Here is a 16,335-nt window from a genome sequence, read left to right as displayed (position 1 = left end):
GGGAAACCTTCAGGAAGTTGTCAGCCCCCCACTGAACATCAAATGTTTGAATGATCAAAGACAGAGATCATATGTACACACTGATTGAAGAAAAGCCTTCTTCTGGGAGTCAAAACTTTGTAATACATTAAAGAATTCATAAAGGAGAGGAACCTCACAAGCGTGCCACATGTAACAACACCTTTAGTAATAGAGGGGTCCACACCGCACACAAAATGGCACATGCTTGGAAGTCATCTACACGTGGACTGAATGTGAGATTCCTGTAAGAAGCTACCAGAACCTGCTGTGTAACAAAGCTTTCACACCATTTATATCAGAGAGACGGGTATGAATGAGTGTGGGGACTGTGTGAAAGTCTTCAGTAGGAAGCCAGGACTCTAAGGCAGAAGCTTCACACTGGAGGAAAATCTTCTAAATTTAGAAAATTTCTACTAAGAAATCATCCAAACTCTAGGTCACAGAGCGCCGAGTGGGGAAAACCACAACTATGTAAAAAATATATATATATGGAAACGTTTTCAACTAGAAGTCAACAGGAATTGTACATCAGGGAGAAACACTGGGAAAAACACACAGGGACACCTGCCTTTGGATATCAGAGCTCACTGACTCTCTGTGAGTTCATATAGGAGGAAAACCCCATAAAACCACTAGTGTGGAAAAGCCTTCAGCAAGAAAACACACCTCATCACGTTATACGAAAGAAAATCCACACAGGAAGGAAGCCTGATGAGATAGTGAATTTTGGAAAGCACTGAGAGATAAATAAAACTTCCTAATTCACATGGTGGAGAGACCATAGGAATGCAAAAATGTGAGGATGGAGAATCTGTACACAAAAAATGTTACTTTGTGGAGAAGGCCTATTAATTTAATTTAAGGAATCAGACCTAGTCCCAAGGTCACAATTTAGTACACAACAGAGACTCAGTGTAGGAAACAGTCTTTTTTGTTGTATGAAGTGGGGTTGATCTTCAGAATCGGTTCCAGACATCAGCTACTAGAGAATTCAAACTGATAAATGAAAAGAATCAATTTAACAAATTTAAATCGTGCCACAGGGAAATACAATTCCACAACTGAAACCAACCTTTTGGTAAAAAAAAAAAAAAAAAAAAAAAAAAAAAATACTGAAAAATGAATGTCCATGCATTTGATGTCCAAGCATTTCCCTCCTGTGCCCTGTATTCGCCTTTCAAAAGGGACCTCCCAGTAAATATTGGGAGAGAAAAGTTTCAATATTCATCGTAAGATGTCTACCTGGAATTAATCGTCACCATGGACACAGCTCTCTGTCACTGGCCCCAGCCTGAGGCTCCTGACCACAGTCTCTCACAGGCATCAGAAGAAGGCAACCACTACCCTGTTGTTTTATTCTCACACCACTAACACCACACAAGGGTTTGGGGGTCATTTGAGGGCATATGCATGGGAAAGGCAAAAAGCTATACTCCTAAGTGTGACATGCCCCAGATCCCAGGGGCGAAGGTTCTGAGAAAAAGACCTCAACACATGTAACCTCATGGGGTACGTCTCAGTTTTCACTCTCACATCGCATTCTCGCTCTCTGGGCTCTGACCCAAGGTTCCATCCCTCATTGCCAAGCCTGAGTTATACTCAGTCCGGAACCCAGACCCCCAGGGTCTCTTGTGGAAACTGCTCCTCCCTGCATCCAGCCCTGTATTTCCACAGTGAGATCTACACATTCTTGCACACTGCCCAATCCCTGGGTTCTGCTGGCTAATTGGGTAGAAATCTCACTCACGCTGGGCCAAGCCTGGGGCTTCATCATGCTCTCTGAACTCAGACCAGGGAGCATAAGTTCAGTCACTCCCTAGAGTAGAATCTTCGTGGTGGCTGTTTCCCTCCATGAGTAGAAAGTCTGGTCTGCAGCAAGGATATATGGTGCCCACAGGCACAGAAAAGCAGGGATGACGTGTGGTGTGTGGGTCCAGATCTTTCTGGAGTCCAGCCCCATCCCAGTGGGCATGGGCTTTGTGGACTCCCTGCCTCCAACTGCTCACTGCAGACCTGGACTTTTCACAGCTTCCATGGTGAAGCAAGGGAAAGAAAAGAGCAGAAGAGAGGGAGCAACCATCCCACTCATCCCCCACTCACTACTTGGGGGCCTCCGTGTCCTCGCCCTTGGGTGGGGCTGCCACTGTGGAGGTCGCCTTGAGGCTTCGCTTCCGCTTCTGCACATTCTGCTCCGGGTGGAACAGGATGACGTAGGTCTTGGGCACATAGAGCATGCCGAGGGACACCGATGCACTCAGGCTCAAGGACACAGTCAGTGTGGTGGTTTGGATGTAGATCTGAGTCATGGAGGAAGGGACCGGGTGGGACTCAGCCCTGTTCTCTCCCACCCCACCCCCCCACATGAGTCCGTGTTCATCGGGTGAATGGAAAAGACAACATACAAGCAAAGGCCCTGTGGCATGAAGAAGTGGTGGTCATGACATGGCTCCAATAGAGACAGGATGGAGGATGAGTGACACGGCACCAAATGGACAAGTGACCAAGGGAAGTGAAGGGTTCATTCACAGCAAGTGACACCTGGGGAAATGGTCCCTATGCCTGAAAAGGGTTAGAGCATGTTAATGAATGAGTGAATATGTTTTCAAATGAACAAACAAATGAACAGAGATTGAATAAGAGAGCAAGTGGGCAAACAGATGATTGATGGGTGAATAAGCAAATGTTCTACTCTGTGCACAAATAAATGACTGAATAATGATCAAGCAAATGGACTGACAGATTAATGGATTGACAGGTTTGAAGTATATGAAGAAGTAATTGAATAGAAACAAGTTAGTGGATGGATAGAAGCATGGATGAACAAATGAAGGGAGACAGAATTCACTGAGCCAGCAGCGACACTGACAAATGAGTGAATGAGTATGTACATGAATGAATCAGCCAACAAGCAATCATTCAGATGGGTGGTCCAGCTCTTGGGACAATTGAGCCCCTCCTTGGACAGGCAAGAAACAGAGGAGGCAGTGAAAGCAACAGGAGACCCCAGATTACCTTCTCAGCTGACTGGGCGGTACCAAAGAAGATAGGCACAAAAGCTAGCCAGATGATGCAGGTGGTGTACATGGTAAAGCCGATGGGCTTGGCCTCATTGAAGGTCTCGGGCACACCACGGGCCTTGATGGCATACACTGTGCATGTGACCATGAGTAGGAGGCTGTAGCCCAGGCAGCCGATGAGGGACAGATCTGACATGTCGCACTTGAGCACCCCTCTGGCCTGCTCCGGGTCCACGGTCCGTTGCTCTTCATAGTCAATCACACTGTGTGGGGGCTGGGCCCCCAGCCATGCCATTACTCCCACCACCTGCAGGAGCCGACACCGTGTCAGGGACACACCCAGCCTAGCCACCCACCCATGTCTGGCAGGTTAGGGTTGCCTCCAGGCTCCTGGCCTACTGAGTGGGATGCTCAGGTCCAAGAGCCACAGTGACAGCAGGCAGAGGCCCTGGAATTGTGACCCTACACATATCTTCTCCATTCTACCTTGGGGGAGGAGCCGGTGCATGCCCCATGGATGCCCCCAGACTCAGCAGAGATCTTGTCTCCTCACAGCCCTCCAGGTAGGCAGTAACCATCTCCATTCTGTAGATGTGAAAACACGAGCTTGATCCTGTCGAGCAACATGGCAAACCTAGTTTTTGAGGACCCCCTTCCTTCTCCAGCTCCAGAGAACTGTTGAACATAATGTGATGAAATCATGTGCAGATGCATGGTGAAGCTCAGAACGAGGCACTTAAACAGACACTGGTAAGAATGTGAGCTGATGCCAGGTGGCCTGGGAGGTTATCAAAGTCGAACACAAGCACTAACAGGGGGGAGATGGAATAGCAATTCCCTCACAGTGACAGGAGACATGACCTTGAGCCAAGAGAAGCTGGGGAACAGGAACTAAGACACCTGCATAGAGGCAGGACGCTGGAAGGGCTGCCCCGTCCATGCATGCAGATTGTTCACTGCACAAGACTGCCTGATGTATGTGTATAGGAGGGGGGTAGGTGGGGCTGAAATCCAGCCAACACTCTGGTGCCATACTATGTCCCTACAGCAGAGCTCTGTGATCCTGGAAGAAGGGGTGCTTTTTTTTTTTTAATTTTTAAAAAAGTTTATTTATTTATTTTGAGAGAGAGAGAGAGAGAGAGAGAGAGAGCAGGGGAGGGGCATAGAGAAGGAGAAACAGAATCCAAAGCAGGCTCCAGGCTCTGAGCTGTCAGCACAGAGCTTGATGTGGGGCTCAAACTCACAAACTGAGATCATGACCTGAGCCAAAGTCGGAAGCTCAACTGCTGAGCCACCCAGGTGCCCCAAGAAGGGATGCTTTTTATTAATTTGTACATCCAGAAGGAGAACTTTTTTGTGATTCTCCCAAAGGCAGTAGCTCCATAAACAAGGGACTAATAATACCCCACCCAATGTCCAGGAAAGCAGCATGAAGGCTCCTCTTATAACAAGGCTCTAGGTAGGGGGGAAAAGTTGCCTGTGAGAAACTAATACCCAAGGCCTGTGATACACAGAAGCAGCAACCAAAATGGATCCCACCAATTTTGCAACACATGTAATTGATAAGGAACAAGCATCTGGTACATGTAAAAAACAAACAAACAAACAAACAAACAAAAAAAACCCTCCTACAAAATAATAGAAAATGTGCAAAGTGTAGGAACAGGCACATCACAGAAGAGGAAACTCCAAAGGCCAGCTCCACTAGTAATTAAGTAAATGCAAATTAAAACAATGAGATACCACTTCATGTCCACCAGATTGGTAAATAACCTAGTAAAATTGAAGGTATGCCTCTTTGAAAGGGTCCAGGACCTCTGGAAAGGTGGGTCCGCAGATGAACCAGGAGGTACTAAATTTAGTCTAAGTATCTCTATCCTGGGGAAAGGGGCACCACAGGGATTTCAAGGAGGGAAGCAGGAAGGTAAGAAGTCAGGATGTGCTGGGCATTGCCATTCTGGCCCTGACAGGGGACGTTCGGCCCCTGCTACCTTTAGGAAGATGGCAACACTTTTCAGTCATGGAGAATTGCCTGTGGGTGGGAATGAAGGTGGTATATGCAGAACTAGGTAGGGAGAAGGGCTTGCCTGGAGTGGAGAGCGTGTCATGTCAAAAGCAGGCTGACCATAGGCCCTCCACCTAGCCCTGAGAACTGGGCTGGCTGTACAATATCACAGTGTCACACACACCCGTCTCTCAGTACGCTTTGCACAGAAAATATCCAGCGCCTTCCAGCTCATGAGAGTAATTTCTGCTGTTATAATGTTACTATCTTAGAGAAAACCCTGAAGGTCCCTGAGTGCTTTTGCTGCACATACAGCATGAAATCCCTGCCATTTATGGAGCTGGACGTCCTGCTCCATAGTGCCATTGCTGGAGCCTGTGCCTCTCATCCAGGTTACCCTGGTGACTGGGCAACAAACAGGAACTCCCTTTATGGAAACAGATTTTTTTTTTTCTTGAGAAAACTGTCACATAGCTCTTTGCCTTATTTTTATATGGGAGCCAAATTGTGGAAGAGTTTGTTCAGTGTACAGAAAATAATCTCATTGTTTTTACAGAAACGTTGCTGGATGCTCGCACTCCCCAGCTTAAGGACCATTTTCCCTCAAGGACAGAGCCCCGGGGACTGGCTGCTCTGAAATGAGTTCTGCATATAAGTAAAACAGTAGGGCCCTGTCTCTTGTAGACTTCCCCGCCCCCCCCCCCTTAATTTTGACATAGGAGCCAAAATAGAAGAGTGATCACCTGATTTTTTGGAGTGTTGGACAAGCCCGCCAGCGCAGGCCCAATGCGCCCACCGAGTGGCCCTGGGATTCCCACAACCCACCTGCACGGAGGTGAGGCTGAAGGTGATGACGAGCTGCGAGGTGGGGCTGATGAAGGGCGGCGGCGTGACAGAGCGCTTCCCCTGCTCGAAGATGCGGTAGATGCGGTTGGTCTTGGTGAGCAAGGCAGAGTAGCTGAGCGTGGTGCCAAGGCCGAGGAAGAGCCTGCGGCCGGCGCACACTGCCGCGCCGGGCTCGGCCACCATGAGGAAGGTGATGGCGTAGATGAGGAAGATGCCTGTGAGCAGCACATAACTGAGCTCGCGGCCCGAGGCGCGGACGATCGGCGTGTCGTTGTGCCGCACAAAGGTGGCCACCACGGTGGTGGTGGCCATGCTGCCCAGCACGGCCAGCAGGAGTGGCGGCGCGGCCCAGGGCGAGGACCAGGTCAGGCGCACGATGGGCGTGGGGCGGCAGCCCGTGTGGTTGCGCGTGGGCCGCATGTCCCCGGGGCAGGCCTCGCACGTGAACTCGTCCACCTGGAAGCGGTACCCGTCACAGGCCTCGCAGTGCCAGCAGCAGGGGACGCCCTTCACCATCTTTTTCCGCTCACCAGGCCCACAGGGGAGGCTGCACTGGGACCCAGGCACCTCGCGGGTGTCTCCCGACCACTGGAGAGCTTCCACCTGCGGGCACAAGAGACGACAGCCTGGGACTCCATTTGGGGACGGTGGGCCCGGGCCCCTGCGCCTCCCGTCGGCGTGTCTGTGCCCACTCACGTCCAGCCTGAGAGTCTCTGCCCACTGGCCCACGGCCTGGTAGCCACCACTGCCCGCACTGCCGTTGGCCGCCTGGTACTGGAAGATGTCATAGCGCCCGGGCGCATCCCCGTTCTCGTTGAACATCACCGGGGTCCCCGCGCTGCCTAGAGGGAGAGCCCATCATCCTCAGCTGGTCCCCCATCTCATCCTGGAGACGCCCAAGGCCCAGCCAGGATAAAGAAGTCATGTGCAAAGATGCTCAGTGTCATCAGGGAAATGCAACTCAAAATCTATATTAACAGGAGCATCTGGACAGCTCAGTCGTTTAAGCGCTGGACTTTGGCTCAGGTCATGATCTTACAGTTGGTGAGTTCAAGCCCCGCTTCACGCTGTGTGCTGATAGCTCAGAGCCCAGAGCCTGCTTTGGATTCTGTGTCTCCCTCTCTCTGCCCCTTCCCCACTCATGCTCACTCACTCTCTGTCTCTCTCTCAAAAAGAAACAAACATTAAAACAAAACTACAATAAGATACCTCCTCACACCCATTAGCATGGCCACTTTTCACACACCAGAAAATAACGAGACTCAGTGAGGATGTGGAAAAATTGGAACCCTGATGTATTTTGCTGGTGCAGATGTAGAATGGTGCCATCACTGTGGAAAAAAAGTGTGGCAGTTCCTTGAAAAACTAAACACAGAATTATCACATCCCCAGCAACTCCACTTCTGGGTATATGCCCCAAAGAAGTGAATGCAGGGCCTCCAAGATCTATCTATCCACCCGTGTTCACGGCAGCTTTGTTCACAGTAGCCAAAAGGTGGACACACAAAAGTTGTTCACTGGGGGCTGAATGAATCAACAAAGTGTCTATTCATGCAAGGACATTATTCAGCCTTAGAAAGGAAGGGAGTTCTGACACATAGCTATGACACAGATGAACCTTAAGGACATTATACTAAGTGCAGTGAGGCAGTCACATGAAAGGCCAAATACTGCATGATTCGTCTTGCGGGATGTACCTAGAGGAGGCAAAATCATAGAGACAGAATGTTGAATGGAGGTGGCCAGAGACTGGGGGAGGGCGAGGAGGAGCTGTTCTTTAATGGGGACAGAATTTCAGTCTTAAGATAAAAAGAAGTTCTGGAGAACGATTGCTGCACAGTGTACACGACTAAGCTGTACCCTTAAAGATGGTTAAGATGGTCTGTATTACACCATGTATATGATAACCACAATTTAAAAAGAAAAATGAAAGGGACGTCTGGGTGGCTCAGTCGGTTAAGCAGCTGACTCTTGGTTTCAGCTCAGGTCATGATCTTGCATTTCTTGAGTTTGAGCCCCACATCGGGCTCTGCGCTGACAATGTGGAGCCTGCTTGGGATTCTCTCTCTCCCTCTCTCTGCCCCCCTCCCACTTGCTCTCTCTGTCTCTCTCAAAATGCATAAATAAACTTCAAATAGGAAAAAGAAAAAAGAAAGAGCTTTAACAAGCCAGGCAAAATGATGGGTTCAAGACTTGTACAAAGGTCTGAGTGTTGGCATGAGATTTGTACTGATTTGAACAATCAACTTTTATTTCTTTTAATGATTTTTTAAAAGTTTACTTATTTATTTTTGAGAAAGACAGAGACAGCATGAGGGGAGGGCAGAGAGACAGAAAGGGAGAGAAAGAATCCCAAGCAGGCTCCATGCTGTCAGTACAGAGCCCAATGCGGGACTCAACCTCACAAACCGTGAGATCACAACCTGAGCCAAAACCAAGAGTCGGCCACTTAACTGACTGAGCCACCCAGGTGCCCCTTGGCTTTATTTCTTTTGGAAGCCCATTCTACCAGCTTGTAGAGCTGGTCTGCAATGATAGTAAGTTGTGCCATTTATCAGAGAGCTTAGCAGAAAGAAGGTATTCGGTAGTTGGTGGAAGAACACTTTTTAATTTTATAAAGAATAGTAACTGGGGGCACCTGGGTGGCTCAGTCAGTTGAGCATCCGACTTAGGCTCAGGTCATGATCTCACAGTTTGTAAGCCCGCGCGTCGGCCTCTGTGCTGATAGCTCAGAGCCTGGAGCCTGCTTTGGATTCTGTGTCTCTCTCTTTCTCTGCCCCTGCCCTGCTCACACTCTGTCTCTCTCAAAAATAAACATTAAAAAAAAAAAGAAGAATAGTAATTGACTAAGAAGTATATCTCTCTGCACAAACCATGAGGGCAGCTTGGGTCCATTTGGGCCTTTTCAGAAGACCTTATTCTGAGCCCTGCCTATGTGCCAGGCCCTCTGCTGGTACCAGAGGACACATCAGACTTGCACCTTGTGCTCCCATGGCACAGAGCTTAGCTGGGGTGGCCTTTGCAAGCCCAAGACTCAGAATGGGCAGCCTGTCCACACTGTACACAGTGCCTTTGCACAGTCTGCACCATGCCCCACACAGGCCCAGAGTCCAGATTCCCCCGAACTCTGTGCAATGGAGGGGAGAGTTGCATGTGGCCCGCTGAGGGTTCCAGGCAGGAAGGGGTCACAGAAAAAGTTCCCCAACACCTGAATTTCGCAACTTGGGGCAAGGGGTACTGAAGCCTGGGGATGAGTGTTAAAAATTGGTTCCAGAATTTGGCTTAAGTTTCCAGCTCTCAGTTCCGGGTGCCCCCACCATACCATCCTGCCTCTCTCATCCCTTTGATCCCCAGTCAACCTAGGTCCCGCAGAGAAATCCAACCCCGGGGGCTTCCCTTCCCTGTTGTTAGGAGATCTGGCTCCCACTCACCATTGAAGCGGACAGCTCGAATATACTGCAGCAGCATCCGCCCATCGGTGGTCTCCATCGCGGGGCACAGGCCCGTGAGCCCCGGGCAGAGTGCTTGGTGCATGCTGTGGAGGGCGTGGGCAATGGCGTACACAGCATCGATCACAAACTGCACCTTCCCCTCCTGCTCGTAGGTAGAGTCCCGGCCGATGCGTTCCTCACCTGTCCTAGGGATGCCCGGAGGAAGTGTGCCTGGACCCCCGGCATCCCACCTGGCCTCCCACTTTCTCCCTCACCTCCCCTTGCCACCCCGGGCAGCTCTCACCTGTGCATTTGCGGGCGGAGTCGTCGGACTGGGTACCTGAGCTGATCAGTTTGCAGTTGAAATTCTCTTCCCAGAACTCGGCAAACCAGATGTTCCGGCGGTTGTTCTCCAGGGAGCGGGTCATGAAGTACTGGTCAAATCCTGAGAGTGGGGAGAGAGGATGGCAACCATCTGAACCAGACATGATTCTTCTGTGTCCTTTCACCACTTGCTCACTTCGCAGCTAGGACTGGCCACATGACTGACTTCTGGCCAGTGACTTCAGAGGGATCTGGGGACTCCAGGGTAGAATTTGCGTCCTGTTGTAAACTCAGAGCCTCACTGCATGAAAGACTTTGAGGCTGCTCCTTCTTTCCCGGTTAGGATGCTACTGTGAAGGTGTGATGGGTGGAGCTTCAGCAGCCACTTTGTGATTATTAAGACACCTCAGTCACCAAGGCACATAGCAACCATGGAGGATGGTGGAACAGAAGTGGGGACAGAGATCAGGACTTTGAGAATGTCATTAACTCACTGGCCCAAACCTGAAGTGGCCTACTTTCAGACATCTTGTCTTGTGACAAAGTGCCTTTATTGCTAAAACTGCTCTCATCCTAATTTGTCAAATGCAACCAAATGCACTCTAAGGGAAAGAAAAAGTGTGAGGGTGGGTGTACACCCACAAGAGGCTCTGAGTCCCCAAAAGTTAAGGCTCTCAGCCTTTACAAGTTTCTTTTCTTCATAAAATAGCCCTGTAGCACCTCATGAAGGTGCCTTCAGGTCAGTCTTTGGGAAAACGATCAATCCTGTTATAAAGGGAACATCTCTGCTGGATTGTTCCAGACATTGACAGGTGGTATGGTGGAAGAAGGGAGGGGAGGCAGGCTTCATCATCTGACCAATAGGACAATATGTCGCCATCCTCGGCCTTGCTCCCTTTTCCCCAGCCCTCAAATTGGTGTGCCTTTTGAGGAACCAGCAACACCAGGAATGCAGGCATTGAATTAAAACAAAAACAGAAAGAGCAAAACTAATTCTTCACCCTGTGCAGTGGGGTGGGCTTTTCCTCCTTTGCCAACTCAAACACTGCCTGGAGGGAGGTATTCACAGAATCTCAGAATCCTAGAGTTTGGGAATCCCGGAAGGGACATGAATCAGGATGCAATTTTACAGGTGGAGAAAATGAGCCCCCCCCCCCCCCGTCACCACCACCACAAAGAGGGGTCCATGGGGAAGGACAAGCAGGGGCAGGGGATACCGTGGGGGACAGCATCCCCGCACTCACCATCTATGGAAGCCCTTTTGGGCAGGATGGTGATGGCCCCCACGGCCACATCCTCCAGGTTCAGGATGGGTGAGGTCTTGGCTCCCCAGCTGTCAGAGCCGACCCACAGGAAGTGACCCGTCAGGTTGGCCTGGCGTGCGGCCTCCAGTACCCTCCTGGTAGGAATGGGGCGAGTGGTGAGTGAGGGCCTGCGATCCTCCTCCAACTTACCTCTGGCCACTTCCTGTTCTTCTCTCTTCTTCTATCCCCTTCCAAACCACTCAGCAGACCCTCATTTATCAGGAAAAATGGGGTTTCTGGGGTTTAGGACACCTGCCCTTGGCTTCTCAGGTAGTCAAGGTTGCAGCCAGGCTCTGGCCCCAGGCCTGCCCTCTTGTTCTGTGCATACAGCCCACTTCACACTGCCTGGAAGAGGGGCCTCCCTTTTCTTGCGGAGGCCTCTGCTGGCTCTGAGCCACACAGGCCTCAGGGCAGAGTCCATGGCCACCTGCTGATACCCCCTGAACGGCCTCCCAGGGCTCCTTGCCAGACAGCTCATTTTCTGCACTTAGATCTGCCCACGGGTCTCTCCCCTATTTTGGATGATAAGAACAGACAGGCGTTTTTGTGTGTTTCCCTTGGCTAGTCTTGGAGCATCTCCACCCAGAACAGGCCTGGTTCGTTTCTGGGGGGCACCAGACAGAGAAATGGCAGCAGGAAAAATGTGTAAGGGCAGGAAGGTGGGGGGGCAGTCAAGGAGAGAGGGAGGAGGAGGAAGGGAGGATGTGCAAGGCTGGAGGATATGTAGGAAGAGGGGGCAGGGCCTTCGAGGAGAGCCTCTAATAAACATGGTGATGGAATGCGCCCACTGTCCCACCTGATGTCATCCTCGTTGGCAAAGATGATGATGCCCCGGGCATTGGGCGTCTCCATTAATCTCTTGATCACCTTGTTGAATTCTCCTGGCTTTGGTTCCCTAGGAATCTTGATGGACTGGGCAATACAGACCCCCCCTGGGTGTCGGGGATGCCAAAGTCACCTTTTGTTCCACCCACTCACCCAACCCACTGGGGCCGCCACTGTGCATGATTGTGGCAGGGACAGAGTCCTCCAAAGGAAAGGGGCACCTGCCCACAGGGGCACCATCCACGCTCCCCACCATGTCTGATGGCCCTGGCTCACCCCTGGGACCCCCACACCCAGCTCACCAGCCTCCCGGGAGATCTGCACAAAGGCCTCAACCCCACTCTCGCCATAGTTGCCCTCGGAGGCCAGTGTGGACACGTAGTTCCATCCCAGCGCCCTCACGATGTCCACCATGGCCTGGGCCTGGTAGGAGTCAGGTGGCACGACTCGGGAGAAGAAGTCATAGCGTGTGGAGTCGCTGAGCTCAGGGGCTGTGGACGCATAGCTGATCTGGGGTATCTGGAATGGGGAAGGACATCTGGGTTATGGAGGGAGGGTCAGTGACCCTATGGGGAGGGAGGGCAACAGGGATCCAGGACACAGGTGGGGGCATGGAAGTTCAGGATTAGGGTTGGAATAGCCACATGGAGACGCCTCAGGCGTGGGAAAATCTCTGCATTTTGAGAAGTGGTCTGATGGAATATGGGAGGTATGAGGGTCTAAGGAGGAGGGCAGGGCACCATACACACTGGTGCAGGATGTGTCCAGGCAAAGGTGGAGTGGGGACTCAAGTCCATCCTGTAGCTGATCCAGCTGCTGGCAAAGGCTGCATCTGAGAGGGGAATGGGGCTCCTGTCATCCCTAGGGGACAGCATATTTTCCTAATTCACACAAAGGGGCAACCTGTGTAGGGGAGCGGCACCCCCAAGCAGGGTCAGAGCAGGCAGGGGGGCTAGGAAGGGATTATTTGATTCAAAGCTGTGTCTGGTTTTCTGGAGGGGACTGCTTGGAGTTGGGTTTATCTCTGTGCATTAGAGTAATAGACAGCTGGGATTATGGGCTGAGCTGATCCAGGAGAAGGGGGGCGTGAATAGCAAGGGTGGGAGGAGAGTGGAGAATGGTAGGGGAAGGCTGAGGAAATCAGGACGATGGAGGCTAACTAGAGAAGAGGGCTGAAGTGGGAGCTGGTGAAGGTCAGAAGACAGGGAAGGTTCTGGCAGGGGTGGGCCAGACTGGTCTAGGGGAGACAGGGATGTCTGAAGCAGGACAGAAAGTGTAGAGTGTGGAGACAGTGTGCGAAGAGCAGGAGGGAGAGAGAAGGAAAGATGGAAGGAGGAAGAAGGAAGAGAGCGACAGGGAGACAGAAAAAGAAAAATAAGAAGAACCACAAAGAAAGAGGGAATGTCAGAGAAAAAGGAGACAGAGAAGGACGAGGGCAGTTCGTGAATGCTGTAGATACTCTGGGCACTCTAGACACTAAAGTTTAATCTTGAGAACAATCTCCTCGTACAGGTTGAACCTCCTGAGAGAAATTAATCTAAAATGCCTGACTGCCGGGGCACCTGGGTGGTTCAGTTGGTTAAGCATCCAATTCTTTGTTTCAGCTCAGGTCTTGATCCTGCTGTTCGTGGATTCGAGCCTCTCATCTGGCTCCGTGCTGACAGCTCAGAGCCTACTCTTGGGATTCTCTGTCTCTGTCTCTCTCTCTGCCCCTCCCCTACTTGCTTTCTCTCTCTCTCTCTCTCTCTCAAAATAAACAAACATTTAAAAATAAAATAAAATAGGGGCATCTGAGTGGCTGTCGGTTGAGCATCTGACTTCAGCTCAGGTCATGATCTCCCAGTTCATGAGTTTGAGCCCCCACATCGGGCTCTGTGCTGATAGCTCAGAGCCTGGAGCCTGCTTCAGATTCTGTGTCGGTCTTTCTCTCTGCCCCTCCCCTGCTCACACACACACACACATACACACACACACACTCTCTCTCTCAAATATAAATAAGCATAAAAAGTTAAAAAAAATAATAAAATAAAATAAAATAAAATAAAATAAAATAAAATAAAATAAAATGCCTGACAGCACAGTAATACAAATATGGCCTGAACTCCGTCTCTGCTCCTGGACCAGGAATTGCAAAACAGCCCCTCAGGGAACCAAATCTGTTCCCTGGTTGCCATTCATGCACCAGTGTCTTCAAGCGTTTAATTTTTGAATTGGTAAGTAGTGTTTAACATGGTGTGGGGGTGCAGGGTGCTACCTTAGTCTGGGGCTGAGCTGGCAGCAGTGGGCCCTGGGCTTATGGGGTCCTGCTTCACCCATCTACGCCCCAACCTGGCCCTTGAAGGCCCTTGAGTCTGAGATCTCTGCACTCAGCCTAGAGGGGCAGACACAGGGAAAGGGACAGAAACCAGAGCTCCAAGCAAGGCAGGGGACAGAGCTATAAACACAGACAGACATGGGCAGTCGGGTGAGACAGAGACTCTCCTCACTACTACCCCGCCCCCCATACACCCCCCCCCCCACACACACACACATCCCAGGGAGCCACAGAACTTCTCTTGGTGCCTACTAGAAGCTGTGTCTGTATGACAACACTGACATCCGGTGGGAACAGGGGTGGGGGGATTACATGCATGCAGATGATGGAGGGGGACCCACATAAAACCTCTACCCAGCATGGTAGAAACAGAGGCCTTGCCTCAGAGAAACTCTCAAGACACTGAAGTCCCCTCCCCCAGCCAGAAGGAAGCAAAGCCTTCCTTTCTTCACATAAAGATGGAGGGACAGAGACACCCCTCCCCCACAGAACCCCAGTGAATGACTTCTACTGAAAATCCCCACACTCTAATGCCAAAGCCCCCCTAATCCCTTATTCTTATGCCCTTCCCCTCAATCACTGCCCCCCAGGCTGCAGGGAAGGGGCTGCCCCCGCACTTAAGACAGTTCCCTCAAGATGAGGGAACTACTCACCACTACCCTCCCCTACCCCGCAGAGTTGCCAGGGTCATGTCCTGGTGACCCCACCAGAGGAGGGCCCTGTCCCCAGGGCCAGGGGCGGGACCACCACACAAGGTTGTGCAATATGTGCCCCAAACAAGGACACCCAAGCAAGCGACCAAGATGAGGCTAAACTCCAGGGGGCCCTGCTCTAAATCAATTGGGTCTCCAGGCAAAGGCTGCATCCCGCTGTGGGAAGAGGCAGCCTTGACCGCCCAGAAGGTAGGTTTCCTTAATTCACACAAAGGGCTGTGTGTGCAGGTGGCAGCGCTGGCAGGGCACCTGAGCAGACAAGGAAGTGTCGACGGGTTGGGTTGATCTGGCTCGGGCTTGCTTCTGGCTCCCAGGGCAGGGTTTCTTTGAAGCAGCGGGTGATCTTTGTGAATTTGAGTGATTTCTGCCCGGAGACTAGACTTCAGCCACCCGGAGGGCGGGGACGGGACGAGGACGCGAGAGAGTGCCCTCACCGCAAACAGGCGAAGCACATTGGCGACCATGATGGAGACGGAGCTGGCCGACGCGCCGACGACAGCCACGACCCGCTCGGGGGGCGCGGCGCGCAGCGGAGGGACGCCTCCGGGGCAGCGCACTGCCCCCTCGTCGCCGTCGCCGCGGCCCTGGATCAGCGCCTGCACGAAGGTCAGCGCCTGCTCCAGCGCGTACGTGTCCCGAGAGCAGGTGTCGAGCAGCCGCGCGCCCAGGCGCACGCCGGGCAGCAGCGCAGGGTCGGCGTTCACGCGGTCCAGCGCGTACAGCATGGCCTCCAGCCGGTGCACGCCCTGCTCCTTCTTCAGCTGCCCGCACGCCCTGCCCGCAGCGCCCCGCGCGTGCACCGGGAACAGGCCGCCCAGCGTGAGGCCGCCCGCCAGGCGCACCGAGCCCGCCGCGCCCGCCGCGCCCGCTTGCACCAGCACCAACAGCGGCGGCAGCAGCGCCAGGAGCGGCGGCTCTCGGGCGCTCCCCGGCCTGGCCATCCGCTGTCCAGCTGCGGGAGGAGGACAGGGCGGGGAGGGGAACAGAACAGGGGAACGCTCTGAGCGCTAGGCAGAGGGAGAACCCCGGGTCGCGGGGAAGGGGAAGGAGCTCCGGGTGCTGGGGAGAGGGGAGGCGCGCAATAAATGTTGGCTGAGCGGGTTGGGGAAGAAATGGGCTATCAATTCGCCCAGCCCTCCCAGGTCTCCACCGCGCTCTCACACCCTCTGAATCTTATCACACGCGTCCCCCCGCCCGACCGCTGTCTCCACCGAGCCAGCCTGCCCTTCCCCGACAGCCCTGGGCCTCTGTTCCTCAGGGACCCAGCCCCAGCGCACAACTAGGCACCCTCCCTAGCCACACTCACCTGTGCCAACCGCTGTTGGTCAGGACAGGGCTGTGACAGATGCACAGGGCCCAGAGTGAGAGAGGATTTAAGGATTCTGGGGAAGGGATGAGGCCGCCCTGAGGGTGGAGACCCCTCCTGTGTATGGGGTGTGCACAGAATTGCCTCTCTCTACATCTCCTTTCCCTTCCTCTCCTACTCCCTGGGTTTGCTTCTTTCCTCTCTTTGGATGTGTGTCTCACCCCAACCT

The 16,335-nt window shown here is 52.4% G+C and overlaps 1 protein-coding gene across 1 annotated transcript; it reads right to left on the bottom strand.

The window, feature by feature from the left end:
• Positions 1–2,022: 2,022 nt before the first annotated feature.
• Positions 2,023–15,741, bottom strand: GRM6 (glutamate metabotropic receptor 6). The gene is made up of 10 exons (XM_042958659.1): positions 15,235–15,741; positions 12,076–12,292; positions 11,745–11,880; positions 10,889–11,043; positions 9,625–9,765; positions 9,321–9,521; positions 6,586–6,731; positions 5,869–6,492; positions 3,034–3,345; positions 2,023–2,318 (listed from the first exon to the last, which is right to left on the bottom strand). The coding sequence occupies exons 1-10, from the start codon at positions 15,739–15,741 to the stop codon at positions 2,121–2,123; spliced, it is 2,637 nt and encodes an 878-aa protein (XP_042814593.1). The 3' UTR covers positions 2,023–2,120.
• Positions 15,742–16,335: the final 594 nt, after the last annotated feature.

This window comes from Panthera tigris, chromosome A1 (genome assembly GCF_018350195.1).
Source record: "Panthera tigris isolate Pti1 chromosome A1, P.tigris_Pti1_mat1.1, whole genome shotgun sequence".
Classification (NCBI taxonomy): Eukaryota; Metazoa; Chordata; class Mammalia; order Carnivora; family Felidae; genus Panthera; species Panthera tigris.
Note: the sequence above shows the minus strand (reverse complement) of the source record. Positions and strands in the feature narration are given on the sequence as shown.